We start from the raw sequence: 25,452 nt of genomic DNA on the forward strand, positions 1-25,452 counted from the left end.
CTGCAGTTGTTGGTGGCTATTGGGATGTTACCCTGACTGACTGCTGGAGGGTCTGAGTTGGAGTGAACAAACCCATCTGGTGCGAAGCTGCTGGGAGCTTGCAGCACTGTGTAGAAGACCCAGGCAACTCCAAGGCAGGGGCTGGCTCTTTAAACTTGGCACGTGAATGCTGGAATTTTCCAGTTTGCTATCACAAGCTTAATGCTGTATTGCTCTGCTATTGTTGAGGAGGGGCAAACAGGTCTGTGCAAGCTTCTACATCACCTGGAAAGCAACTGGAAACTCAGACTTGTACTGTTCAGCAAAACTCCCTGAGCTGTGTTCTCAGCTGCTAGGTAAAGCAAAGTAGCTTCACATCTGATGAGAGTTGAGATTTGGGTATTCTGGCTTGCTTTTGGAGTGGGACTTTGGGAGTATTTGGAGTATGGTTGTAAGTTAGGGTTGTGCTGCTCTGGCCTGCTTTGATTTCCTTGTCTGCAGTGCTTTCAGTGTACCAGAAATCCTTCCTTTTGCTGTTTGCTCTATGAAAGGGCTGGGGATTTTAACACTTTGGCTAGTGTTCAGGTGTTAGTGGGATTTTCACTTGCATCTGGGGAAGACAAAAAGGGTCTCATTCCCAAACAATGAGCTGTTTGTGCAATCTGAAATGCCAGCAACATCTGGAGCGCGAAGACGAGGGGGGCTGGCATTTGTGTAATGGAGGCTGAAATCTATGATTCTATGAAGTCGGATGCTGGTGCCCTGTGAGGGTTCCTGGGCCTCTGAGCAGGAGATGAAGCATCCATAGAAAGATTTGCAGACTGAGTTATTGCTTTGTTCTGCTATCACAACAAGAGGGGTTACTGGTTAGGTAGGTCTGTGCAACCTGCAGGGTGTGCTGTCCTTGTAGCTGCCCTAGGTCTGTATCCATACATCTGAGATGATTTCTTTCCATATGACTGAGGGGAGAGTCAGTATCTCCCTCTGTCCCATACCAGAGCCCATGGGAAGCTGTTCCTGTAAGTGTGACATGCAGTGCTGATGGGCAGTGCCATGGCTGGGCTGCACCCAGCGTGTGCTCAGCGCTGATGTCTGCAGGGATGCACAGGTGTTATTTGTACTGCAAGAACGTGCCTCCAGGCTCCTCCCGAATATAGAGCACAACTTAATTTGTCTCGCCAGCCTCCTGCCACATGGTTACTCATGAAAGGTGGGTATACTGGAAGAGGCTTTCATCTGAGACGTGCCTGGGAGTGCCATTGGCACTGCGCTCACTGTGTAGCTGCAGCCAGCACACACTGTGTGCCTCCCAGCTCCCGGCGTGGGGCAGCCCACGTGCCTCTCACCTCCCTGGTGAAATAGTTTAATCAGGCAATCTCCTCATACTGCAGCTCATGCTGCAGCCCCCCCACTTTTGCAGCAATGCTGCTGGGAAGGGGAAAGAATTCAACAGGTTGAGGTGGGTGAAGGGAAGTATTTCCTATCCTTCTCTTCCACTGAACCATTAAATGATTTCCTTAGGCTGCTAGCTGAGTGCGCTGGCAACGTTTGCTTTTCTCTCACTCCTTTCTGCAGATCTGGTGGGATTTGGTCTCCTGTACTCGTGGGTTTTGATGTGCCACTTGATGTCAGATACCTCTCCAAGGATCTTTCATTCCAGCAGGTTAAGGATTGATGTCAAGCAAGCAGCTGGAGCTCTGTGCAAGTCCCTGTTGTACTGAATCCTCTTCCTACAGGTGTTCCAAAGAAGGAACAGGATGGATGCCCCTTAAACTATGTGTTGTTCCCTCATGATAAGCAGAAATGGCCAGCAACTGCCCAGGTCTTTGCAGTGCTGAATGACCAAACCCATAGGCAGTGCAGGAGTCTGAGTGAAAGCAATGGTTTATCCCTAAAAGCAATGAAGGCCCTCAAGATGCTGCTCTGAAAAGACTGGGGAGGGCTGGAAAGCTTTGGTGTGGCTGAGGGCATGAGTCTATCAGTGAAATCACTGCTCTTTGGAGCTCAGTGTGACTCCAGTTGCTGAAGTCACGAGAACAGAGACCTTTCACCTGGGTGCATGCCATCTATGGGCATTGTTTGGATCTTTAAGTGGCACTGACAGCAAAGTATTGATGCTAGCAAGTGTCTTCAATGCCTTTTAATTAAGAGAGAAGGCTGTTTGGTTGTTTTATCCTTTCTGCCTCAATGATGTGTGATTTGGGGGCTCAGTAGCATTGAGCCACCTCGTCCTGCAGTGTGAGGTCCATCCTCTGCCAAGATCCTGAGGCAGCTGGGGGGGAAGGATGCAATGTGAGGAGGTCAGAACGGCTGCTTTTGCCCAGTGCTGTGCAAGCACTGCTGCTGTACAGTGCCAGAACGAGTGCCATCGTTTGAAGCTGATGTTTATACCATTTGTAGTGCTCTGTGGCTCAGAGAGAGGAAGAGCAACAGGAGCAGAACCCGGGCTGGGCCCTGTGGCAAGCTGACAGCATGCAGCTGCTGCTGCTTTCCTGCCCTCCTTTGCAATGACTGCTTCCTTTTATCTTATTTACCAAATCCTCGCATTTTTGCCACCGTGTCCCCTTCCAAGCCCTCCCCCCCTCCCTCCTGACCCACACCTCGGGACTGGGGAAGGAGCGGGGGCAACCGGGACCACTGCATCCCGTGTCAGCTGCCAGGGAAAGGGAAGGGGAGATCGTTTGGGGGCCGGGACAGTCCGACAGCCTTCAAACTTGCCGCCGGGCCGGGAGCGGGGGGCGGGCGGGGGGGCCGGGCCGGGGGCCGCTCCGCCCGGCCCTGATTTGCTGCGCGGCTCTGAGATTGACAAAGTCTCGCCTTGGGTTTAAAAGAAGAAAAGGGAAGGAGGGAGGGGGGGAAGAGAAAGAAAGTTTTCGCTGCAGGAGAAGGCAGGGGCCGGGGGGCAGCGCGGCGGAGCGGAGCGCGGAAGAGCCCCCGACAGTTCAGTAGCCGTCCCATGGCTTTATAAAGCGGCTGCTCTCGGGGGGTGGGTGGCGGGGTGGGGGGGGAGGAGAAGAGAAAGAGAAGAAACCCCCAGCGATTTTTTTTTTTTCGCTGCCTTTTTTTGTTTTGTTTTGTTTTGTTTGTTTGTTTGTTTCTTTGCTTCCCCTCAAATTGTCCCGAGTTGGTGCCCCGTTTTTTTGTGGACCATGGATACGCACACGCGATGGAAAAGGCGCAGTTGGATACGGAGCTGGCAGCTGCACGTCGCGCTGGTGCTGTTGGGCACCGCGGCCCTGGGCCGGGCAGGTAAGCGGGCAGGACCCCTGGGACCCCCCCCCTTCATCCAACCCCCCCACCCCCCCCAGGAGCTGCGGCGCTGAGCCGGAGAGAGGAGACGCGATGCCCTCTGGGTGGGCTTTGTGCGATGCGACGCGTTTTGTCCGTGTACGAAAGTTAAAAAAGAAACCAAAAAAAAAGCCAAAAAAACCCCACAACCCGACAGCCTGTAGCTGCTCGGGTCCGAGCGCCGTTTGTCAGGGGGCCCGTAAAAGGGGGGGAAAAAGTTAAAGCAGTTCTTTCTCCGTCTTTCTTCAAGAGGATCTGCCTTTGCTGTGCTGCTTTTTTTCTTTCTTTCTTTCTTTTATTTATTTATTTTTTTTCTTCTTTTCTTTTTGGAGCAAAAAGTCGAGATGTGTTTCTGGAGGCTGCAGTTCGTTAACGTGGCTGTGCGTGTATCTGTGTTTAATCAACGGGAAGCCTCGCTTCTCGTACAGCTCTTCTCCCCGTGGGGAAGAAACTTTAGTCCAGAAGTAATCTGCTCTCCTCTCCGAGCAGATCTCATGCACCAAAGCCTGCAGACTTTGCTCGGCATCTCAAGGCGTGTTCTCTGCCCTCTCCTCCCACCCCAACCCCAATTTATGGGCTTTCTCCCTAAAATGATGACTCCTGAGTGGGATGAGGGAAAACACAGTGAAGCAGCAGATGTGGAACAGCGCTGGGCATGCAGTGAGAAACCCCACAGTGTCATTTGTATGGCCCTGCAGAAGCGGGACGGAGCACTCGATTTTTGCCAAGTGGATGCTTTGGTTTGCTGGAGTGCATTTTGAGAGCTCTGCTTTCCAAATGTCTGCCTTTCCCGGGCTCAACGAGAAATACCAGAGCAGGCTGCGTGCTTGTGGGAATGCTGTGCAAGTTTTCAGGGTGTTTGCTGGGATTTTAGCAGATGTTTGGAGGTATTGGTGCTCCGGGATCTCTTTAAGTCGTATTAGGAAGGAACAGACTGAGGAGCGGCTTGCTGGCAAAGCTCGTTTTGAAGTCTGAAAAGTTGAAGATGGAGTTTGGCAGGGTGACTTGAAACAAAGCAATGCCCGTGGAGCTGTGCTGGCTGGGTTTTGGTGTTGCTGCTCCATTCCCCAGGGCTGGCATCTTCCCTGCAGAGCCCAAGCAGCCGGTGCTTGTGGGGCTGTTTGTGTGGCACCAGCACAAACGCTGGGGGGATTCTGTATACAGCAGCCCGTTTGCTAATTGCTGTCGTTTCGTTGTATCTGAAATGACCTTTAGAAAAAGTACTACGTGGGAGAGCTTTCATTGCTGGTTTGCTCGCAGATGTGAGCGGGGCAGAAAATGAATGGCTGGTCAGGGGGTAAAATGCTTGTGGAACACCAGGAAAAGCGAATGGAGTTTGCTGCTGGAGTTTGTCACAGTGCAGACTGATGGAGCTCTGACCAGAAGAACACTGGGGCAATGCTGGCTCCTCCTGGTTCCTTTGAGTGCAGCCGGCTCTCTGACTCTGGCCGTAGTTCAGTTTTCAACTAACACAATCACAACTGTTTCGAAAGAAAGATCACAACGTTTTGTTTTTTTTCCCCCTTTTGTCTGCAGCCATACTCGCGTTTCAACCCTTTAAGAGCATCCTTACAGCTTATCAGGGTCTGCCCTTCAGCCGGCTTCATTCCAACGCCCTTAGAGCCACCAGGTAACCTTGCTGGAACGCCTGGCTCGCTCTGGGTTGCAGCTGCAGGAGTCTGGTCCAGCTGGAGCAGCGATGCTGTGGTGGCTGGAGAGCTTTAGTAGGGCCAGCTTCTGCTCCACCTAATGGCTCTTGCTGCAAAGAGCTTTGAGCTTTCCTAATGAACCTCCTAATAGGACATCAACTAATTTAGATGAGGGAGGAGTCGGGTCTGGACTCTTGACGATGTCGACTAACAGACTTTGGAGGGTTGGTTTTCTTTTTTTTTTTTTAGCATCTATCCAAGTTTTTTTTTCGGGTTGTCTTTCAACCCAGATTGTTTGTTTCGTTTTCATTTTAGCCAGTTTTCTGTATGCGTGGAGGAATAAAACGTTTGTGCTGGTTCTCAGATGCGGATCCATCAATAGCTCCAAAAAAAGAGGGAAGAAACCCAGGAGAGAAAGTTTCCAGAGCAAACAGAGAAATCACAATGCCCAAAGTGACACGAACTGAACTGCCTCTGAGCACTGCCCTTCCAGCTCATTTTTTCCCATATTTCAACAGATGATGTCACACAAAAAATGCAACCCACAGACAAAGTTGGAGTCTGTCAATGCTTTTACAAATGCCTGTAAAGTTGGATTGGGTTTTTGGGTGAAAACTTTTGGAAGCAGCAGCTTCCTTTAGCAGTGAAGAAGTGTAATAAGAATACATGGCGTGCTCTTTAGAAGAAATAAAAATGCTGGAAATTATGAAGTGTCCTGTTACCATCTGTTGCTTCTCTCCTTGGCTCTTTCCCAGCCATCTAGAATGAGCTAAAAAATCATCTTAATGCAGCCAATTAGAAGCCTTTTGTTTAATATTTTGCCAATTGAATGTGTTGATATCGTTTTACAAGGAGAAATATGACTTGAAGTTTGGCACTGATGGAAGCTCTGATTTCCAGTGTGAAACCTGGACTGTGCTGTCTGTGTCCTGCCAGGTTGGAATGGGGCTTGAGCTTAAAAGCACCCCAGCTGTTGGCCATGCTCTGTCCAGAGGATGCAGAGAGGCACTCAGCTCAGGTCATCTGCTCTCCTTCCTTGTGAGCTGGGCTCAAGACTAAAACCCTTGTAGACCGTTCTCTTCGAGGCTCACCCCCCTGCTGTGCTGGATGCTCAGCTGGTTGCTCACCCACCCTTAGAGGAGTTGGTTGCATTGGTTCCTATCAAATGTAATGGGGACTTTATTCTTCAGCCCGCAGCGTTGCTGCGTTGCCTGGGCAATGATTCAGTTGGGGATTGGAGAAATCCCACTTCATGATGACCATAATGACCAGAGGGCCGTTGGGGTGAAACTTTCTTAAGACAAACTGCTGAATGGCTGCTGGTTTTGTGGGTGTCCTCCTGCCTGCTGGCGTCGCTGTGTCAGATCTCCAGTGCCAATGCATCCTTTGTAAAATGTCTGTTTTTAAGCAGTGCTACTCCAGGTGCTTGCTGATGATCTGCCTAAGAACAGATAGGGAGGAACTGCCCAAGGGATGTGCCTTCTGGTACTGTCCACTACCTCTCACGTTTTGTTGCTGAAGGAGATGGACTTAGCAGGTTTTCTCTCTAAAAGATAGAGCTGTTCTAACAGGGAGGTTCAGTATCTCCTCATTACCAGAAATCTCATCACCGTGTTGTGAGAGTGTGCTGATATCTCCAACTTTTGGGTAGTGATGCAGCACTGGGGTTCCTGCTCTGAGCTCTCCCAGCTCTGCCATGGGATGCTGATAGGGAGCAGAGCAGCTCAGCTTCCTCCAGCTCTCACAGAGCTCTGCATGCCTTGGCCTTGGGGTTGAAGGGTAAGTTCTTATGACTGCTTTGAATCACATATAGATCCTTTAAGCCACAGCAAACCATGCTTAAAATGAAGATTGCACTGCTGTAGTATACCGCTAATGCAGAGGCATTAGTGCAAAGTGCCATTTGTAGATGCATCTTAAGGCAATCTGAGTTCTTTCTGGACTTAGAAATAAATCCGTGGAAGTACTTTCCAGGAAACGGTTCTTCAGTCTGAATTTTTTCTTACCTGCAGCAGAAAAGCAAATAGGCCATTGAATTTGACAGTTTCTTTTTCTACTTTCCTTTACGGAGTCTTCTGCCCTGATTCCTCAGCTGGCTGCTGGCTTGTTCTTGTGTTAGAGATAGGATGCTCTGCCTATACTGTAGTTTGGATGCAGGGATGCCCAGGAGAAGAGCAGCTGCATTTTGGGCTTGTGTTTTGTTATGGGGTGAATTGACTTTGAAGTTGTGGCAGAAATGCTAAGTCAGGGCTTGAAGCAGTGATTGAGCACCTGGTGGGAAGGCAGGGCCAACCCAGGGCAGCTCAGGTGTATTCAATGCACTGAGTGACCAGAAGGGCTGGAGCCAGGATCCACCCCTGCCCAGACCTCACTTAAGGGTTGGCAGTGGAGGTGAGGGCTTCTTGTTAGAGATCCCTGCATACCTGAGGCCTTTTGAAGGTAAGCAGCTCTTTTCCTTCATTTCTGTGCCCATGCCTGTTGCATTTGAGCAAGTCCTTATTTGCTGCAGCCTGGGACCTTGCTGCTTTGCTGCCATTGCTGCACTTTTCATTGCGTTACAGAAGTAATGCTCTCTATGAATGGGGAATTAACTGTTGTGTTACAAGTGTAAATTTGGCACTTCAGCCCATGTACACATGCACCTACGTCTGCTCGCCTGGTTTGTTTAGCAGGAGGTTTACTTGAAAGCAGTGGTTCTATAACATTATTTCAAGAAAAATTATTTGGGTTTTGTTTGAAAACAATCAATTCTTCAGTACGAATATTTTGAAACATGGAAGTTATGCTTTAAAACAAAGGGATGATTTGGGAAATGCGACAGAAGTGAACCACAGAATGCACCTCAAACTCTGCACACGTGGAAGAAGAGTTCCTCCACTCCTGTTGTGTTTCGATCCAGGTTTCTATTCACATATGCAGAATAGCCCTTCTGCTGAAGAAGTGACTGCAGGTACTTTGAATGCTGAGGCCTTTCAGTCATTTGCTGACATTGGGTCAGATTTAATACTTTCAGTATTTGTCCAGCAATGTGCATGTGAGTGTGCTCCTGCAGTGTGGCTGGGAAGTTTGCTGCTTTCCCTGTGCTGCCTGCTGATGCTGTTGACTTTCAGCTTCTTTACAACAGCAGAATTGGGCTGAGTTGTGGAGGTTGCTCTGTGCTTGGTTGTGTTCTGGAACTGGGCTGCTTGGTGTCTCTTTTGGCTCTCATCCCTGCTTGGATTTGTTTGGGGTTGTGACCTCTGCAGCCCTTGTATGGAGCTGTCAGGAAGGTTCTGACTCCCTGCTGATGGGAGGATGGCTTTCTGAGAAGGCCTTAGGGGATTTTTGGAACAGAAAAGCCTTCCTGGGAGCACGGTTCTGTGCCTTCTGGAGGAAGCCTCATGTCCACAGCAGTGCATGCTTGCTCAAGAGGCTGCTGGATCCTCCTCCTGCAAGCTGCAGCCTGGTTCTGCTGTAATATCAAAGGTTTTTGCCTTGCTGGCTGGGCAGGAGCTGGTGGGGTATGTGCTGAGTTTGCAAAAGGGCAGTTTTTCTTAAAATAAACTTGAAACCTCTGTGCAAAATGAACAAATCAAGAAAATCCCATTATGGGAAGAGTGACCAAACCCAGAAAAAAAAAAAAATAAAGAAAAAAAAATAAAGTTAAGATATGAAAGAATGGAAAAATGGTTACGAATCTGATGTGATGTGGAAAAAACCTGAGGTTGGCAATGTGGTGTAATTCGCCACCGGGTTACTGCTGGCAAATGTCGTGGCTGTTGAAGTGAGCTGAGTGAAGCAGCCCAATGATGCCGTGGTTTCTCTGCGGATATGTCTGGAAAATCTTCAGAACTAAAATAAACGGAGGAGCTGCACAAAAGGCATTTTTGAGGTCGGTTGCTCTGAGTCTGGGCTCTTCCTCTCTGCAGAAGCCAACAGGATTCTTAGCATCGGTTGGAAGCCTTCGCAATGTTCAGATGTTCTCTTCTTGAAAGTAGGAAAATGACATCGATGTGCTTACAGTGCTGGGGTTTTTCTTCAGGACTGTGTAATAAATGGGAAAGAAAAGGGTGCATTAGGGGTTGGATGTAAGAAGTGAGCTACACTGGGGATGGTTCCCAAGCTCTGCTGCACACCTCCTGGCTTTTGGGCACGTCCCTGTGACATCAGCTGCTTTAATGCTATGAAGCATTGTCCAGAAATGAAATCTGATGCAGGTTAGAGAGGCTATCAGGCAGCTACAGGTGGTTTGGTTTACTGATGAAAGCCCTTTGGGAGCTGGAGGGATGCAGATGGAGGTGGGCTGCTAGATGCTCCAGCTGGGTGCTGGTGTGGGGTGCTGTGTGTTAACCCTGCGCTGTGATGCAGGTCAGGTGCGCTGCTGTCAGTTTGTCAGCTGGCTTTTTCAGGTGGTTGCATTCGGTTGTTTGGCTGATGTAATCCAGTGTATTGCTATGGAATGCTCTGCCCCTGTGCCAGCACTGGGCTGTCTTCATCCCCAGTGGGTTTGGTGTGAGTTATCCTGAGATCCCTTCCAACCCAAGCCATTTGAAGTCTCCCATTTCTGATGCTGCCTTTCTTCTGATGCTCTGCCCACCGAACCTGAAGCAGCAGGAAAAAGGCCAAGCCGTAGTCCTGCTGTGCTCAGGGACATCTTCTCACTCATCTGACCAATATCTGAGTTTCACCTAAAGCAGCTGGTCACCCTGTTTGGATGAGGTGTGTTTCAGAGGCTGCCTGCTTTCCCAAGGAAGCAGCATCTTGCTGAAGATCTGAGTGATGGTCTGGCTTAAGCGCAGCTAAATGTTTGTTAGCTTGAGGTGACCCTGGGTGCCATCCCTGCCTGCATCAAGCTGTGCATCCGCAGCCAGGGAGATGCTAATTCTTTCAGAGTAAATAAAGTAAGTTGTTGTTGTTTTTTGTTTTTTTTTTTCCCTGGCTCAGCTTTTAAGCAAACTGCTGAAAGCCCTTTTCTCTCTTTGCCTCTCTGCACTTCACCGCTACAGCTTGCACGAGGGATGGGGGAAGTTTTGCAGCTCTGCTGGAAATGCTGCAAGAAGTCAATAGGGGGGAAACTCCCAGAGAGGGGGGTGACCCAGGGGTCTGCTGGAGTCCCTGCTTCAGGAGGCTGGCAGGAAGTTTTAGTGACCAAATTTAGTTCCATTGACATGTCAGCTGGAGCTGCTATTTTGTGTGTGTGTGTGGACATACAGGAAAGCTGTGCTGCAGCTGAGAGCTGCTCGTGTGTCCTCTCAGAGAGCCCCGCTGGCCCCTCTTCCTCCTCCATTCCTCCCTCCACCCCCTCTTCTGTTTCCAAGACAATACTTCAGTAAGAATTTGTTGCAGCTGAATTCCTGGAGGTGACGCTGCCAGTTTCCCAGGATCTCTTGCACTCGTGCAGCTTTTTACACCGTGCTTTTTGGCAGTGAGGCACGAGCCCCTGCAGCTGCAACCCTCTTCTGCGCTGCAAGAAGTGATGAGTTTGGGTCAGTCTTTGAGGGGGCTCATCCTCAGTGCTCTGGAATGAGATGCACACCCCTGTGTGCTCATCTGCTGCAGGGTAGAGGTTTGGTCCGAGGGCTGCAGTTCACCGTCTGAATAATGAATGCATTGTTTGTATGCCCTTATTTCCAGCTTGCACCATTAAAAGTGAATAGAAAGGTCAAGGAGATGAGTCACTGTGAGTACAAGTGTCATTCTGCTTAGAAGAAATGGAAAAAAAGGAGCTTCCAAGCCAGGTGTTTCAGCTGGTGCCAAGCAGCTCTGTTTCACTGTACTTTCAGAGTTACAAGCCCAAATCTCAGCTGAAATCTGAAATGTTCAAGCACCTAAATGTTAGCAGGGTCTGGGGCTGGGATTTGGCAGCTGTGATTGCCAGGGATGCTGACACCAATTGCTGATGCAGGCTGTGCATAGAAAGCCCAAATAATATCCTCCAAGTACTCTTGTGGCTGCCCTGCTGCTGCAGTTTCTTTGCAAAATGAAAAACTGGAACTGGTAGTAAGCTGCTGTTCCTCCTTGTATACCTGGATGAAAAGACCACCTCCATATTGGTGTGGTAACCCCTAATACTTGAGCTGCTTTTCTCCTGGATTGAGGCTAGCAGTGCTAAGGTGCCACCCTGACACAGCATTTTTTGTGCTGTGCTGGCAAGAAATGGTGCAGACCTCGAGCAGTGTTTCCTGATGTGGTTGGTGCACCATCTTGGGGTGTCCTGGTGGAAAGGGGCTGCAAAAGCAGCACAGGGTGGTTGGGATGTATGAGCCTGCCCTATAGCTTGCCACCGTCCCCTTCCCTGGCCCTAGCAAAGGCTCAGTTATAAATTAAACTCCTTTAATTTCCTGCCCCCAAAGCCTCTTTCTGCAAGCCCCAGGCAGCTGGTTAACCATGCTGGCTGGGCACTGAGAGTCAAACTGTGGCTCTGTGGGTTGCACTTATGGAGGGGGAAGTGGTGAGTGGTGGGTGGGTTAATGCCCTGTGGATGGGATAGGATGGGAGGGTTGGTCAGAATTTTCCTTCTACTGATACTGCTGAGACAGTCTCCATAAAAACAGCAGTGATGGCCACAAGAAGTTGGTTCCAGAGTTGTTAATGCTCTTCTTGGTGGGCTAGGATTGAAATCCTGGACCCTTGTGCCATTCTTTGTGCAGCTGAAATGCCCTGCTTTGGGAGCATCAGCAGTTTGGTTAATTGCTTGGCACTGTACAAACCGTTTTACTTTGCCTGCATAACGCAAGGTGATTTCCAGGAACAACTTTTGGAAGTTTGCCGCTGTAGGTTTTGTCCAAGCTGGCTGAAAGCTCCGCCCAAATTCCATTGGCTGTCAGATGATTGGGATCCTGGACTCTTTCACTACTGATGGGACGGTTTGGTCTCCAGATGCAGGAAGGAGCTGTGAGCTGGGCCTGGTTTGTGCATTGCAGCCTTGGCTCTGATGAGTTGCTGCGACGTGGAAGCTGGAGATTCCTGCAGATAGATGGGGAGAATTTCCCCTCAGCGATGTGAGGCTCTGTCCCATAAGCATCACTGTTCCCTGGCTGCGGGCTGCTCAGTGTCTCAGCTTGGAAAGCTGTCGATTCCTTGAAGGATAAGAGGCTCTTGCCTGCAGCACTGTGGCTGCAGATGCTTTCCTTAACGAGGCTGATGTTATTTGTCTCCCAATCCCTTTGGGTTTTCTGCTGCTTGTAACAAGGGAGGGCAGATCACAAAGAATCCCCTTGTTGTTTCTGTGATCTAAAAGCGATGTGAGGGTGGGAGGAGGAAGCGCCTTTCATCCTTGTCGCTGCCTTTGGCACAGGCAGGAGATCGCTCATATAGGAACACTGCTAGGAATGTTCTCTTGTAAGGCTTTGCAGGGATCAGGAGAGGCATATTATCACGTCTTGTACACTTCGGGAGAAAGTCCCTCTCTCAAATGTTTAAATTAAAACAATCTGTCTTTCTGCAACTGTTGGATGCTTTCCCCGCTGACCTCAGGAGCTGGGACTGGGAGGAGCAAACTGTGCAGTGTTTGTAGCTCCAGCTCCTTTAGAAACTTCACTTCTGGTTCCCTGCAGGATGCAGAGCAAGACAACAATAAAGGCCATATCTGCGCTGGAAACATCAGTTTTCCCACTGCTCTCATGTAATCAACAAGAGCTGTGTCAGGAAGCAGTTGTTGTCTAGCAAGGCTGTGGATGGAAGGAAGGCAGCAGCACTCAGTCCCTGACGGAGCTGGTCCAGAGGATGACAGCATTCATGCTTGGGTTGGGATTCCATCTGGAGAAATGCAGTGTGAATTCTGTCCTTGGAGATGAGGTTCCTATAAAACATGAGTGCGCAAAGATCTTTGGGTTCTTCATCCAAAGTTAGTTTAAAAATCTGTGCCAATAAACTTAGAGGTGCTCCAAGACTTTCAGCTCATGCTAGAATTGATGTGTTCTGACCGTTCAGAGTAACTGAGCAACCCAATGCCCTTCCCTGTCTGCAGCTCCCTGCTCTGCAGCCTTGGCCAGACGAGCTGGGGCCCTCCTTGCCCTGGGGACACATCCCAAATAAAAGCACTACTGAAATGGGCATGAGTCCTGCAAGCCCAGAAATAGCTGAGTCCAAGCTGCCTGAGCAGAGCTGCCTGCTGCAGGGTATGGATGGGGTGAGGGGGAAGGGTTAGGGATGAAGCTGAAACATCTGAACTTGGGGGGGGGGGGTGTGAATTCCACCACATCTTTGCTCCAGGTTGTGCTGCCTCTAAGGAGCCTGGATGGGATTTGGGCCCTGCATACCTGCCCCTCTTGCTGTGCTGTGGGTAGTTAACTTGATTACTTCTGATGGTGACGAAATGCAGATTCTTACAGTAAATCTCTGTCAGTGATATGATGGCTGAAAATATGTGGATGGAATGGTGTGGAGCTGCTTTGTGGAGGGTCAGGTGGGGGTTGGGGAAAGGTTTTGCTCCAAAGGTGGAACACGTGGCCATGGCACAGGTATGGCATGGGCTGCTGAAGGCAGTGGGCATGGCCCTGAGCTGCTGGAGCTCAGGGAGCGTTGGGACACTGCTCTCAGCCATAGGGTTGGTGTTTGGGTGGTGCTGTGTGGAGTGGGGGTTGGACTCTGTGATCCCTGTGGGTCGCTTCCAGCTTGGGATACTCAGCAGTTCTATGAAGGGCTCTGGTTCATGCTTGTGAGCTCACCCTACAGCTACAGACTTGAGCTTGAAGCTTCCAGGAATGCAGCTGCATGGGAGTCCAGCTGTTACGAATCACTGGGTATCTTTTAGGGTGTAGCTGCCTTGGGATCACTTGAAAATCCCAACCTCTGAAGCTCTATGAAACAGATCCTCCTCTGCTGAGGTCCACATCTGCAGGTGTGTTCCAAGTAATACGTGTGGGGTAGATGCGTTCCAATACCTTTCTTTCCATTTTAGTGAGCAGTGCACGACAGCACGGTGGGGGCTGTTAGAGCAGGCAGGTATGTCACGCCTGTGCAGCATCAGTTGACACAGGATTAAATAAGGCATGTGGAAAATTCTTCTAGGAAGTAAAGCGTAGTGAGAAACAATCACCAGGGAGCTGGGGAGGTGAAATAACCTGCCCCAGACAAGCAGCAGTCCTCGTCTGTGCCCTTGGAGATCCGCCAAGTGATGGATCAGCACTTCGGGAGGAAGCGGCGTACTTGGCATGAGCGAAGCTTGTGGGTCTGTGAGAGCATCCTGCTGAGGGAGCAGCTCTGGTGTTGCACTCAGAGATGTCTCATCAAGTGCGAAGTGTCTCGGTGAGCAGAACGGATGTGAGACAGGGAGTTATTTGATAAGGCAAGGTGTTTGTACCTCTTGGAATCTTCTGTGCCTGTCCTGGTGGCTTTGGGCCGCAATGGGCAGAAGGCCGAAAGGAGCCAGGATGGCACAGCAAGGAACAGAGTCCTTTCCAAGCCCTTGTGGGTTTGGGGTCTTGTATGCAGCTAATACATCTTAGGGTATCTGTCAAACTGAATGGCTCTCCCTTGAAAACCTCAGGGTATTTCCGAAGATTTATTGAAGGGAGGAACACACTGTGACCCCTTTGCACTTTAGCAAGGATAAAAATTTGTTTTCCCATAGCTATGGAAAGTCTGTCCTCCCTTTGAGTAATAAATGATGGCACATCAAATGTGTGCAGATTGCTTTTAAGCTGTTGCATATACCCCCATATGAGGTACCTCGTACAAAGCTCATTTTCTCGACGGAGAGAATATCAAGCGTATTCCATGTACAGATCAATCTTCTCAAAATATGCTGATAACTCTCCTTGACATTTTCCCTGTCTCCAGTTCCCCAAATATTTCCTTACCTCATGTGGCTGCTTCTACGACTCAACACGCCTCTTGCTCATTTGTGTGACGAGTTGCTCTAGCCTGCTCTGCTTGTCTGCATGAATTGCTGCCTTGATGTGTAATTTACCTTCTCTCTCCGTATACATGTAAAGAAAAAATAGCAAACATTCCTTATACACATTCACGAATGGATGCACAAATGATTGGAAGTGTCAGCACGCGCTTTTCCAGATGGTGGAAGCATGTTCATTTATTTCAAATGTCAAACTCAATGAAATTAATTACTCCCAGACTTAACTGAAGCGATGGGGAGATTCCTGTCTCAGTTCCTCGGCGTGGGGTGAGGTTGCATGCACTAAAGAAGCAGCAGCATTCAGGAGGTGGAATGCAGTTGCTGGGCTGACTCTGAGCACTGCTGTTGTTGTCCTGTTGTGGTTGCAGTGCTGCTGTCCTGGTGCTTGCTCTGGCATCTCGCTACACTCCAGCAAGCTCTGGCACCTGGATTTACCCTTCATCTTTGCTTCTTCTGCTCTGCTGTCAAAGGATGCTGCTGGTTTTTTTGTTGTTATTTGGCTGTTGTGAATTTTTTCCTCTCTTTTGCAGCATTCCTTGGAGTTTGCAGGCTTCTTGGGGGCAGTGGTTGAGGAAGTCCCTACTAGCTGGGCAGGACTGTAGAGAAATAACTCTGGTTGACCAAATTCCAGGTGTGAATGCTTGATTTGAACATGGAAAGGCTGAATTCCAGCTTAGCAATCCTGAATGAGAGCTGTGGGCTCTCTGCACCTCCAGAACCCAGGCTGGGCGTAGGGAAATCCATGCCACAACCGAAGATGAGGTTTGTTTCTTGCTGTTTTGTCACACCCATGGTCTGCTGGCATCGTGGCTGTTGTGCTTTTGGGAACTGTGCAGAACTGCAGGGTGCTGCGTGGTGTTTCATGCAGGCACTGGTTCAGATGCAGAGCTGAAAGGCTTTGCTTGGATCCTTAGGCACTACACTGTGGATGTGTCTTAAGAGTTCTGTTTCCTCCCTGCATTTTGCCCCTAGAAGAGCCTGTTCTTGTAAGGGATCTTAATGCCTTGCACTTCTGGCACTCTTATTCCTTCTTTCAGATGGAGCTTCTGTAAGCCAGTCATTGGTTTGCCACTTACCTTAGGGAATAGGCTGTTATCAGAGAATTTCTGACAATGGCTAATTTAGGATCAATCTGTTTTTAACCTCGTGGTCTCCATGCCTTTAAGCCCCTTATCTGGGCCTAACTCCATCTTCCTTAGTGGCCACTTCTTCCAGTCTCTCCCAGCACTATCTGTGAAGCCTCCCTTGCCCACCATACCCAGAAAAATAAACAGCCAGGGCTCCTCTTGCCCTCTATTGTCTCTCTCTTTTGTATTAAGTACAGTAATGCCTCTGAGCTACCCTGGGGCTTCTTCGTTCCCATGCTTCCCCATCCCTCTTACAAAGGACCTCTTTTCTCCCTGTGTTCTGGGTGTTGTGGCTCTGCAAATGTGCCAGCGACCCTTTGCTCCGTATGAAAATAGCCCCTGCCTTTTTGTAGCTGTCACTTATTCTTGCGCCTGTAATTAGACTTGATCCTGCCTGTATTATTCCCCTTGACCCTTCTCTTCTTACCGCAGCGAGTATGTTTTTGAACATGCTTTCAGCTCCCTTTCTACCTGCGTGTATCCAGCTGTGCTGGCTCACACAAGTCTTCTTTGCACTGAGCTGGAAGTTTAATTGCAAGACTGCAAGCTTTCCCAAATCCTTCCCACTTGTGTGTTGTAAGACTCCCCCGGGATGTGGCTGCACGCTCGTAGTTCAGATTGTTGTTCCATATGCTGTTGACTAAAGCTGGTGGCTGTTTGTGTGGCTCCCTCAAACATCCACCTCTGTGGGTATTCAAATGCTGCTGTTGGCATTGAGTTTGAAGCAACATCTTCATTCTGGTTGGTGGCTTGTTGGGGATCAGAGGTGCAACAGCTGCTTTTTGCAGTGTCTGCAAGCAGGCTGCCTCGTTTGCCTGGGATCCTGTTAGGCTGCTGAGGGGCAGCAGGGCAAGCAGGTTGGGTCCTTGCAGGTTGGCCAACATCATTGGGGGGGCAGTGGGAGGGCTGTGGGGCTGAGGCAGGTTCTCCTGCATGTGTTGGGGTGGGATGTTAAGATATGTTTGGGGCTGAGTAGCAGTGGCAAGAAATGCAATGTAAAGCCAAATAAGCACGTGCTTAACAGCTACTCTCTAACATAGGTGATAAAGGGGAAGTTTATTGGTTGGTCAAGTCAGTAATGTCCAGTGCTTGTAGTGGAAGATGAACTGTCTCCATTTGTCACTGATTGCTGTGACTTTGCCCATGGGCACTTCTATTATTCTGCTTTTGATAAAGAAAGAAAATAAATTCAGCAAGCATGGTGAGCCCTGAAAGCAAACAAAAAGGGCAGTGCCGATGTAAATATATTGCACTACAGAGGAAATCATGTAAAATTAGCTTGTCAAGGTATTCTGTGCAGGTAGAAAACCTGATGCTCAAACTGCATCTTGCTTAGAGCTCAGGGTGCTGGTGGTGCTGGTAGTGGTTATCATAGCTTGCTTTGGGTGCTCTGCCTGCTGTGATTGCATTTCTTACCATCATGCAAATGGTGCTTGCTGTGCTGTGCTCTTCTGCAAGTGTATGTTTTGATTACCTGCCTCCTAGGGATGGATTCTGCCAGCTTTATCACCTTGCCTTAAGTAAATTGCTGCTGAACATATTGGGGTTGTTTGAAAGCAGTGTAATGTACTGTTCCTTGGTGGGAATAAGACGTGGAAGAATTGTGGGGAGCATATGGCTGTGCCAGGCATCCATAGCAAACCTCAGCTCTGCTGAGCCACGTTGTGTACAAAGCTGGAATTTTGTTTCCCTTTGGAGAATTCTGTTGTCTGATGGAAAACCTGTCCTTCGTTGTTACCAAATGTCAGAACAAGACTGGGAGCCCTCGCTCACAGTGCTTTCCCTCTGTGGGGAGCACTGTGCTGTGGGTCCAAGCACTTTACTCACAAGTTGGTTGCTAGCAGTCAAGGTGCCAGCTCTCTGCAGAGCTGTTTGTATTGGGATATGGAAAGCATCTTTACGATGATGATGATGAGAGGCAGCTTGAGAAAATGTGTCCTGCAGGCAGAGCTGCCCACGTGCAACCCTCTTTTCTTACCTGCTGTAACGAAATCTTCAGCTGCTTTCATTCATTAGATGGGGGAGAGTTGAGCAGAGGAAAACATTTCAGCTGCAAAACGTATCCTGCAACCTATAGCTTGTGATATGAAAGGAAGTCCTTGTGCTTGCTTTAAGCTATCAAATGTGGCTGCATGGAAACTACTGCTGGGCTGTGTGTGTTTTTAGCAGTAACAGGACTTTGGTTTTGAAGAAATCCGTTTGGAAACAGGGTCTTCAAGTATGGTTGAATTCATATTTGAGAGTGTTTTGCTAGAGAAGTTTTATTGGTGCCTTGGGACTGGTTCGTGGGAAGGTTACCCAACATTTATCTGCCATTTTACTAGCAGGGAACACTAATTGCTTTCTTGCTGAAGCTAAATGGGCTCACAGTGAGTCAGGTTCTCCTTATGAGTGTGAATAGAGGGTCACCTTTGCACTGGGCTCCCCTAGAGCATCTCCAGGAGGTTTGTGTTGGGCTGAGCAACTGGTGACCAGGCACTGATCCCTGTTGGAAGAAGCTTCCGAAGAAAGTGTGCTGGGTTTGAGGTCCTCACATCTATCCTGGGGGTGGAAAGATCAATGGGATGGAGTGAGAAATTTCCTTTCTTACTGTTCCAGCTTAGCTTGGTGGTCCCAGATAGCTTCATTTCTGTTCTTTCTGCTGTGTTCTCTTGGATTGTCTTGCTTCCAGTAACTGGAATCCCAGCCCTAAAGGCCTCGTGAGCACAATAAAACTGAGGAAAGCAGAGGAGAAAGCTACTGAGGAAGTGAATGATGTACTTCAGCCATCCGTTGTCAGCTGGTGGTGTGTATGTGGCAGTGAGGAGGGGGAGGTGAGAGGGTGAACCTGAGCTTCTTGTGATGAAAACAGGTTGTGCCCAAAGGCAGGACTGTGCCCTGGTCCTTTAAAGGGGTTCAGGAGGAACTGGTATGAGGAGCCTGTGTGTGTGCATGGATTGCAGTGCATCTCCAGCTGTGTGGCTGGGGATGGGGCACAGGAATGCCTCAATCTCCTGGCTGCCCCTTGCTGCACTGGGAATGGCTCTTCTTATCTTCTGCTTCATCGGTCTACTTGAAACCTTGCCTTAAAACTGGCCTGTGCACATTTTATTCCTGGTAAAGGCCACTGTGGTTACTTTGGCGTGCATTTATCTTGATTTTCTGTGCTAAATGGATTACTTGTAGCCCTGTTATGCCTATATGCTACAGTAGGACTTCAGAATTAAAGCTCATTTTGCTGGGCAGGCTGCATGTGTTCAGGGCAAGACTGGGCTGAGAAGTGAAGGCAGAGATGAGCAGAGCTTGCAGCGGGCGTTGTGGATGTCATTGGCCTCTAATTATTTGGTTAATGCCGAAGTAACAATAATAAAAAGCTTTATTTAAAGCAAACAAATGTGAATAATTATGTAAATATCGGTCTGGGCCAGCGTTAGAGTCCTGGGAAAGCTTTTTGGATGGTTATCTTGGATGCTTCTTTCAGCTTTTACAGTAGAATATGTCAATTGAGATACTATCTTTGGGTCTGAATTCTCCTTCGTGTTTAACAGAAGACCTGAGGAGTAATTTCAGTTGCTAAATGCAGCAGATATTTCCTTAAGCAGTGAATGCACAAATCAGTGTAATCAGATTTAATGGAAAATATCTGAAAGGGGGAAAAACTGTGCAGACCCACATAAATCATGGTCACTGCTACAGAATGTCATCATGGCCTTGTGGGTTTCCAGCAAATACAGCTGTGATCTCATGGGGATGCTGTTACACGATGAGCAAAACCTCATCAGTTCTGCAGGGCTCCTGAAGGAGCAGTGAGATTTGTGATGGTTCCTTTGCTGTCTCCAAGGGTTTGTCTCCCACCACACGCAGGTAGGGGGAGGCTCATGAGTGGTAATTAGCTGCTATTTGCCTCCTGATTGCTGTTTGTAATGGAGCTGCTGCTCTGAGGGAGTTAATGGGTTGGCTTTCTCGGGTCAGAGATCGGAAAGGGCAGTGGAGGCCAAACACCAGTTTCTTGATATCACACTAATGCCATTTGATGTGCTCAGCTGATGGGAATAAAACCCCTTCCAACCTTTGCCTGGACTGGGAAGCTGTGGTGTGGAGGAATCCCGCTCATCTCAGAATGCTTTGACTGCGAAACCTCCCCCGACCTGCTGTTACTTAATTTGGGCAGCAGGGAAATATGTAATGTGCGTATGATTTTTGATTTGGAAAGGAATGGAATTGGGAAGGAATGGAAGCTGAGTGTTGTGTTTGGATGAGCCTCTCTTTCTGTGCATGTTTGGATGTGGGCAGCTGATATATTATTCTAACGGGTCCATGAAACCTTCCAGTGGTCTGAAGTAAAACGATGCTCGTTCCCTATTGGAAATAGCAGATGTTGGATCAGGAATGGGATCTGGATAAGAGTGGGTTGGAACTGAGAGCACCACGATGAGGTGGACGCGTAAGCAGTCGATTTCTCTCTACCCTGAGGGCATCCAGACTGCTGTGGTTGCTGAGAACTGATGAACTCACGGCTGTGGGTCTGTGGCTAACTGGAAAACAAGCTTTAGGAATGGTTTTAATGAAGGGAAGCAGGTATTGGAAACTTGCCTTCCAACTACATTTCTGGGGAGAATCAGATATTAAGCAAATGCTAAGGTTTTATTGACTCGAGCATCTGAAAGGAAGAATTGCTTTTATATTTATTTCCAAAATATCCAAGTAAACATTAGTGCTGAAAATAATTCAGCGTTGAGCTTTAAAAAAAAAAATAAAATAAAAATCAATAGCATATTTGAAAATCAAAATTATTTAAACTCGATTCCATCAACTTTATGGAGAGCAAAGCATCCGCAGTGCATGAAAATGAGTCTTCAGTGGTTGCTCTGGAAGCACTGCAGCCACCCGTGCCTGGAGGAAACCTCTCTGTGGTTTCATTCCCCTTTTAAGTGGCTGATGTGATGCTCTGGTGATGCAGTGCCAGTCACTGACCCACCTGCAGCTGCAGCGTGGTGGAAGCAATTGTAATTAGGTGGTTTGTGTGTGTTAATGTCTTTAATTAGGCTCGTGGTTGGGTAATCTGCTTGAAGGACTGTGAAATGTTTAAGGGCTGTGCTGGCTATAGGAGGCAGCAGAAAAGGTGGTTTGGAGTGGTGGATGTTCAAACTTTGTCCATTTGTTCTCTGTCCCTCTTGCACACGCGGTGAGGTGGTCAGTGCATGAAATAAAGCCAGGGTTGTTCCTTTGCAGGAAAACTGCCTGTTTCTGTCTGGAAAGTTTTGAGTGAGATCTCACACAGAGGGGATCAGTGGCCTCAATCCATGTCTCCATGGTTTCAAACAAGGTGATGCCCTTGTTCTGGGTTCAGTGCCAAGTCGGTTTGACAGCAAAGAGAGGAAGCAAGGTGTTCTCTGCCGTGAGCTCCAGCATCTTGGGATGGATGGGCAGCCCTGGCAGCTGCTGATGTGCGATGCCAATGCTCTGAGAGGTTATGATTGCAGGGCTTTTTTTTTGTGTATTATTCTCCTCTGCCCCTTCTGGGAGATGTGCATGCCAACTTCTTTGTTCCTTGCAGGAAGAACAATTCTGCAGCGCATTAAAACCGATTGCAAAACTTCTGACTTAAACGCGCTGTTGGATCGAGCCCTAATTGAAGACTGTAAAGAGCATTAATTAGTTGATCATTATGAAGTGCTTTGAAAATGCAAATGTTGTCCAAGTGCCAGAGTGTCTGGAAACACATCACGCTTCTTAGAGTGGGGACAAAGCGCTGTGATTTCTTTTCCCCCCTGCAGCACACCTGCATGGGGCTCTGTGCTGCCTGCAGCTGGCTGAGCTGTGAGCACAGGGCAGTGTGGGGAGCTGGGCAGACAGCCATGACCCCTCAGCACCATCTGGAAAATAACAAGTGCTTAAGCAAATGAGAATATTTTGCTTGAAACCGTTCTTAGCCTGAAGTGAGACTTGTGGCTTGGTTGGGTCATGAAATGGTGACAGTGGAGTGGGACTTGGAGGTCTCCAAGTGATGCTGGTGGCTGCAGACCCCTGTTGTGCATGTGCAGTCCTGTGCTTGAGCAGCCAGCTGTGCCTTCATTGGAACAGCTTGATGTTAGAGGGGTGCTGCCATGGATGGGGAGTCCTCCCTGCTGTGAGCTGTGCTGTGGTTGGGTGTATACAGAGCTGCTGGTCTTCCCTGCTTACCATGGGGACAAAAAAGGTTCTGTGCAGAGAAGGGACAGCTCTCGCATCAGTTATTTCCCTGCCTCAATCCAGAAAACATCTCTGCAATACCCACAGAGCTGCTTTCCAAAAGGCTGTGCTCAGGTGGATGGCAGAGCCTAAGGGTGAGGTTTCTATCCCTGCTGGTCCATCTGCATGTGTGCCCACAGCACTGCAGCAATCTGCAGCCTTACAGGGACTCAGGTGGTTTTCTTTTTGTATAAAGGACCCAGATAATTTCAGGGGGATGAAGAGAAGGGGTATCTGTACTTCTGCACCTCACTTACATCCATTCATGGCTGGCATTCAGACTCTGCTCCCAGAACTGAGCTCTAAGAACACTGTTAATCATTCAGAAGATGAAGTCATGCACGGTCACGGTTTCCTTCTGCAGATCTGCTGAGTGTTTGTGGCTCTAATAACTTGGGAAGTTTCAGAGTCCATTCACCCTCACTGCTTCTAAAGGGCAAGGCTCCTGCCAGCAACCAAACTGCTGCTGGAAAGCTTCCCAAAATGTCACAGTGACTCAGAACACCATCCAAGCAGTGGGGAAAGGGGAAGGTTCCCCCTGGATGTGATGCTGCTCTTGTCATCCTCCTTTCTCAGGAAAATCTGAAACAATCCATCCTTTGGAACGAATGGGGATATTTGCTTGTCTTGAATGGGGATTTTCCCCGGCATCTTCAGTGCTTGCCTGTTAGCTGTGAATTGCCCTTAAGTTCTTCGTGGCATTTGCAGCAAAGATTTTCTGCGTGGTTTAATGGTATTCTGCGGAGGGAAAGGCTGCTCCTTGCTGCTGACACCACGGCTTTGTGAGGAACCCAAACGACTGATTATTTCGAAAGCAATTATTTATGCTCAAAGGAACAAAGATTATTTGATCTGTTGGATTTTAGCGTAGCCCTTGCAGAGCTGCTTCAGTGTCAGTTCTGGGTTTCCTTCTGTCCCTTTTGGGATTATACATAACGATCTTTCGAATCCGGCTTGGCATAATGGTTTCCTTTGTTCACAGTTGGGACTATTTGGGCCTTTACAAACCCCATAAGGGGATGATGTGAGTCACTGGTGAAATATTCAGCAATCTACAGCAACACAAATTGACACAGATCTGTTGCAGTTATTGGAACCAAGCTGATGTGCACCAGATGAGTATCCGACCCTGTTTGTGGACGGCCTTTTTTTGCCATATGATGCCCCTTCCTAGGGAACAAACTTCACAGCTTCAGCCCTGCGGTTTAGACTCCCCAATTGTCCTTCTTCAAATGCCTTTCCTTTGTCCAAATGTCATTGCATTTTACTGGGCTGCTGCCACGCTGAAGAATTCGAGGGGCTAATAGTTCAGTCCAAAGGATGCTTGAACAGTGGCAACTAGAGCTTAATGTTATTGTTTATATTGCCTTAGCCTCTGCCACCCTGTTTGTTTAGTTAATTATCCAAGGGCTGGAGCTAAAAATTCAGTGCTGGTGTGCAGTGAATATATGTTGAGATTCTCCAGGTGCGGACTGCATGTTGCTCAGGGAAGCAGTTTGATTCCCATCTGCATTTAGCTCTCTTTTGGATCTCGGTGCAGAAGCCGTTAGCTGCTGGTGCTTGAATAATTCTTGCTATAATCTTACATATTGATGTCAATCTTTGGGCAGTGGCTTGAGAGCAAGCAAACCCCCAGTGAAACCACCAGTGAAGTGGGCACCTTTCTTATTGAAGGCTGTGCTGAAGGGCAGCATTAACTCGCAGCTTGGGGGCTTTTGGGCTTCTGCTGGAAATCGTTTTTTCCTTTAAAGGCAGGCAATGATCTCTACATCTCTTCCCAGGGGTGTGTTTTTGCTGTGCGTTCAGGCAGCCCTGCGGAACCTTCCCTGTCTGTTTGAGGAGATAAGAGATATGGTGTTGTTCTGCATAGTGCTGTTTGTGCAAGATGTATTGGCACTATTAGCTGGGGGGAAGATGATAATAATGTCATATTTGTCATCTGAGTACCTGGAACTCCTTACGAAATGATGTCTTGTAACCTCCTCAAAACAGATGCTGGTGATTTTGAGGCTTAAAGATGAGAGAAACGAGATGGGAATATTAAGAAGCAGTCTCTCTGGCATCATTGGACCTTGTTTCCTTGAAGCTGGGGAGCTTCGCATCTACCTTCCATCCCCCAATTTGCCTGGTGCTCACTGGCTCAGCCAAGGTGCTGTGTGTGACCAGCAGCACATCTGGGTGCAGCAGCTGGATCTGCCCAGGCTTGGGGCCCTGTGCTGCTCCTGGAGGTGGTGATGGGCATCCGGGGCAACTCAGGTGCAGGAAAGACAGGGAGATTTAAGCTAAGGTGCAGGGTAACAGCAGTGCATCTCCTCCCTTTTTCTGTTACAATTCTTTCCACTTTTCTCTGAGGCTCGGGGATCTTCTCAAAGAGATGCTGCCTTGGAAATAATCCTCGTTCACCTTAGCGCTGCTACTTGCTGAAGGTGGAGACTCGTGGTTTCTCTTAATTGCCTGTTCGCATAGAAGGGCTTTCCTTCCCAGTGAGCCCGAATCGTTAGCAAAGTGACACTTGGATACAAACACCCAGACTGCTGGGTCGTTATGTGATGAGAGAGTTGCAGAGGGCACCTGGAATCAGTCAGGAACATGAATGCCTATTCATTCTTCAGCTTGTGACCTTGACTCTTTGGCAATGGTTGCACGTAAGCTGTAGTATGACTCAGTGCTGTGTCGTCAAGTCCTGAAAGTCTTTGGATGCCCTTTGGCTGCTGAGAAACCAAATATAGAGGAATGGTTCTCCACCACGGCGGGTTGGTGACCCCTTTTCCAGATGCTCAAATGTCGCAATTTTTACATTAATACAAAAATACATTGGCTGTGCAGAATTAATGCATTTCAGAGTATTGGAGGGGAATATTTTCACTTAGAAGGATGTTATAAAGCAAAAGGGTGAAGAAAGAGTGTTTTCTTGCCTCCTGCACTTTGACCATGCTGTCAGCCAGCACTGAACAAGCTCTGGATGTACTTTAAGATGGAAATAGACTTCATCATTCACTATGTACTTTCTTAAACCTGCTCTTAGACACTCTTGTCCATCAGAAGGCACCTGCACTGCCACACACACAGCCATGACAGCTATGTGTGTGTGTGCAGACTTCCCTCGTTTAAACTACTGTATTAAAGCCTGTTCAGTTTTTGCTCCACTGAGGTGGACTGTGGGGGGACCCTGGGGTCTGGGGACCCTGTGACCATTTCAGTGATGAGCAAAAGGAGCTTGGAAAAGCAGATCTCTTTTCAGCCATAGCAAACTTTGCTGTAGCATCCTTACTGGCAAATGCATAGAGATCTGTGAATGGGAAGAGCTCAGTCTGGATGCTGGCTCATGGAGTCTATCAAGTGCTGTGGGTACAGCTGACAC

General features: G+C 48.5%; 1 protein-coding gene across 2 annotated transcripts in view; it reads left to right on the top strand.

Annotated features, from left to right (window-relative positions):
* The first annotated feature begins 2,807 nt into the window (after positions 1–2,807).
* The window catches only part of COL5A1 (collagen type V alpha 1 chain), a 127,352-nt gene continuing 104,707 nt past the window's right edge, over positions 2,808–25,452 (top strand). For both annotated transcript variants that reach the window (XM_048966446.1, XM_048966447.1), the window contains exon 1: positions 2,808–3,228. In XM_048966446.1, coding sequence (XP_048822403.1) covers positions 3,129–3,228 — 100 coding nt within the window. In that variant the 5' untranslated portion in view covers positions 2,808–3,128. The remainder of the gene's footprint in view (positions 3,229–25,452) is intronic.

The sequence above is a fragment of the Lagopus muta genome, chromosome 19, assembly GCF_023343835.1.
Source record: "Lagopus muta isolate bLagMut1 chromosome 19, bLagMut1 primary, whole genome shotgun sequence".
In the NCBI taxonomy this organism is placed as follows: Eukaryota; Metazoa; Chordata; class Aves; order Galliformes; family Phasianidae; genus Lagopus; species Lagopus muta.